General features: G+C 55.4%; 1 protein-coding gene across 1 annotated transcript in view; it reads left to right on the top strand.

Moving 5' to 3' along the window:
• Window positions 1-2,043: 2,043 nt before the first annotated feature.
• Window positions 2,044-3,821, top strand: part of CNTFR (ciliary neurotrophic factor receptor) — a gene marked incomplete at its 3' end in the record, with an annotated part of 59,302 nt that continues 57,524 nt past the window's right edge. Inside the window, exon 1 of the mRNA XM_010189235.1 lies at window positions 2,044-2,125. Coding sequence (XP_010187537.1) covers window positions 2,044-2,125 — 82 coding nt within the window. The remainder of the gene's footprint in view (window positions 2,126-3,821) is intronic.

The following is a 3,821-nucleotide window of genomic DNA, read 5'->3' on the forward strand; positions in this document are numbered from 1 at the left end:
TAACAACAGATAAGATGAGGAGCAGCAGGGGAGGATGGGTGGCTTTGCTTGCTGGCAGGACTGAGATGCAGTGTGATGGTTAGCGATGGTATTTGCACCAACTTGAGCCAAACTGAAGGCTACGGTGAGCAGATCTCATGCTTTTTGAAGAGCAGGATGATTGCCAGGGTGCTGGGGTGCTCCTGCCCTGCAGCCCATCATTGCCACTTCCCCAAGGATGGGATGGCTGCGCTACCTGGGGTTACCTGGACTGCGGCACAGGAGTGGCTCCGGCCCTGGTGCAATTCCTTGCCTGCTTCAATTCCTGGGGCCCTCTACCAACTTGAGGGCTGTAGCTGGGGGGAATATTCAGTGGGAAGTGAATTTAGGATTAATAGGGAGAGTCAGCTCCTGGTTTGCAGGCAACTCCCAAGCTGCTTGGGGCCCTGTGTGCCAGCTCTGCCTCAGGATGTGACACTGCCACCTACTTTGGGTCCCAGCCGTCACCCACTCCCCACGCTGCCACTGGGAAGCCACACTGCGAGCACAGTGGGAACGCTTGAAGGAGGCAGAGCAGAGAGCAGTCACGGAAAAAATGAGGAACAGGAGGGAAAAAGGAGAGTGAATGATAACGATGTTGTAATTAGCACTTAGCGCTCCTTGCCCAGAGCTTTCAAAGGAAGGTCACCTTCAAGGTGACTGAGGAGGTCTGGGGCTGGCGTGTCCTTGCTCTGCTGCCACAGCTGCACCGGGGCTGGCTCTCACTGCCAGCCCTTGCTGCCTAAACCCACCACTGCAACTTCAACAATGGGGCTGTGGGTCACTTCCCCATTTTCAGGGCCCCCATCCCTCCAGCATCCCTGCCCTTGAGAGTCATTAGAGACCAGACCACCCCCCAAAATCTGCTTGTGCCATCCCTCCCAGTCACGCTTGCCTTCCGCTCCAGCCCTGCAAAAGCTCGTGTCCTGCTGTGAACCTGAGGCCTGCTGCGAACCCGAGGCCATCTGGGCTCCTGCAATGCCCGTGTTGGGTAATGGAATAAGTTTTGCTTTATTTTTTTTCCTCTGGCCGGTACAGCTACCCCTTTACTTAGTTTTAAATGGATGCCATCTGGCTAACGAGCGCATGCTCATGTTCTAGATTAAAAGCCAATCCTCCTCGCGTTACCGATACCACGCTGGAGATTAGGGAGGTTTAAACGGTTTTGAAGGTGTAATTTGCTTTTTCACGCATGATGCTATTTACCTCCTGGCGGGTGGGCCAGCATCCCCATTACCATCCCCAGCAGTTCTGTCCTGGTCTGGTCTCCTCCACCAGCCCCAGCTGCAGGAGGAGGAGACTTTGGGTGTCTCCAAGCCTGGCAGGACAGCGCAGGGTATCCTTGCAGTTGTTGCTGCCATTTGCCCGCTCACAGGGAGGCTCATTGGCTGCTTGTCCCTAAAGCCCAGCGTGTCTCTACCCACCTGCCTTCTGAGTTGTCTCCCCCACTGCTCCCCAGCGTCTGCACCCCGCGGTCACTGTGAAGACACAGATGAGGGTTATGCCGTCCCTGACATGCCCAGAAATGCAGCTGCATTTCCTTCCCATGCTGGGATCTGCATTTTGCACACCCTAAGCACCGGTTGCTGTTGGGAAGTGCCTGGGTGTGCTCCCGTCTCTTCAGAAAACCTCTGCAATCCATGTGCAGGCAATGTCTGATCCCAGGGTGATGCTGTAGCTGCCGAGGAGAGCCCAGCACCAGAGTGCTTGACTTTCTTAGGGGAAAGGTTGAAAGCAAGAAGAGGAAAATGCAGCATTTGTGCAAGGCGTATCGTCGCCTCCAGGCACCTGGTTCTGCTGGCAGAAAAAGTGCCACAGGCCATTGAACAGCAAAGCGTGCGCTAGCAAAACGCCTCATTTTGCAGTGCGTTCTCCCGTGGCTAAGATGAAGTCTCGCTTCATGGCTATCTCCTTGTGGTCTCATTGCACACTTCAGCTGCCCGGCAGGGACCAGCTCTTAGCCCACCACATGCAAGGTCTCCTATGGCCAAACCCTGACTGCTCCTGCTGTGTTTGCTTCCACAGATGGCCAACCCTGTCCCGTCAGCCTGCTGCGTGGTGCTTGCTGCAGTGGTGGTGGTGTATGCCCAGAGACACAGCCAGCAGGGTAAGTCCCTTCACTCCTCTCCAACCTTGGGGTCCTGAAAAATGTGAAGGGATGAGCGGGTTGGGAAGCAGCCACAGCCTGACAGCCCCAAGCCCCAACATCCCACCTCATGACCGTGATGGATGTCTCATCCTGCTCCCACCTCCTGGGGGTGACTTTGTCCCCATTGCCACCTCCCATCTGTGCCCACTGCTAGCTCCTGTCTCTCCAGGTTGGCAGAGGATTTGGAGCTTACCTTGATGGCTCTAGAGAGATGAAGGTGATCCTGGGTCCAGGCAGGAGCAGGAAGGCTATGGGACAGCAGATTGGGTCCTGCTGTGGACTCATCTATGGCAGCTCTGCAAAAATGGGACGAAATGGGGGACCTCCAAAACTGACTGCATCCCTGGCAGTCAGCCTGGCTGTTGTTGCTTTCAGTGGATTATAGAGGAGAATTCTGCTGATTAACTCTACTAAGGACATTTGTGCATCCATGGGCTTTTGGGATTAAGGAACCCAGCCAGAGCACCCTGCTGTGCTCTTCTAAATCCAGCTGGGTGGGTTACATTGCTGGAAGCTGACAGCCTGTTTTACTAGGACAAGAAGCAGATGAGGTTCGGGGGCATGTCCCCATTGTGTGGGGACAGCCACTCTGCAGACACAGAGGGAGCTTGCTGTGTGGTACTGCAGGGGCGTTCCCAGCACCTTCTTAGGGCACCTGCTGAGAGCATTTGTGTGCCGAACTGCGTGCTGCTTGTGGACTTGTGATGCTTTCTGCAGAGAAGCAATGCTGCTTGGTCCTGCAGGACCACTCCCTGGGAAGCCTTGAGGGACCCTGCCAGAGCTATCCCTTGGATGCACCATGCTGTGTCCCTCCATGCTCTGGGGACAACACCCCAGACCTGTCGCACAGGGAGATACACAGAACACACAAGTGCCAGGTACTTTAGGGTTGCATACACTAAAAATGTGTTGTGTAGACAGAGAAACAAATGCTGCTCCCCACCAACCAGGGCCATACATTTTGCCACTGGCAACAGTGGGCTGGCACAGAGGGCACAGCCCCAGGTAAGGCCCTTGGCCAGGAGAACTGCCATGACTGTCACCTTCTGCTCCGTGATCAGCAGGATTCAGGGATTTGGCAGTATAGCCTCCTTATCCCTATGTCCCTCCTTGTTCCCTTGCCTGACTGTGTCCAGGAGAGAGATGATGGGCACCAGCTCATAAACGGAGCTGCTAAGATCTAAGTGCAACAACAGATGCAGAGTGAGGCAAAGCTCTTCCCCGTCTGCAGAAGCCAGAGAGTATGCTCTGCCCTGGGGGACATATAAAGGAGAGAGGGGGGAAGATCTGGTACAAGAACTGGAAAAAGGCTAGTAGGACACTTCCAGAACTGTATTCAGTCTGTTCCCCAGAGACGCCGTCTGTCCCTCCATGGACACCTCTCAGAAACACCAAAGTGATGCTCTGGAGCAGCACGTCTCCTGCTCACCCTGCAGTGCCTGGCTTTGAGAGGCTGCACACTGCAGATGAAATCAGGGAGCATCTTCCCCGCGTTGGAAACTGTAGGGGTGTGCTCCACTGCCCCCGCCCCCCACCGCTCACCCCCTGGCCCGCTGCAGCCTCCCCTCACCAACCAATCCTAGTGCTTATCTCCCACTATCCAGGCACTCAGGCTCCGAAGGCACAGCCGGAATGATTTGGGAGGATGGAGGCA

Source organism: Mesitornis unicolor, unplaced genomic scaffold (assembly GCF_000695765.1).
Source record: "Mesitornis unicolor isolate BGI_N332 unplaced genomic scaffold, ASM69576v1 scaffold19107, whole genome shotgun sequence".
Taxonomy (NCBI): Eukaryota; Metazoa; Chordata; class Aves; order Mesitornithiformes; family Mesitornithidae; genus Mesitornis; species Mesitornis unicolor.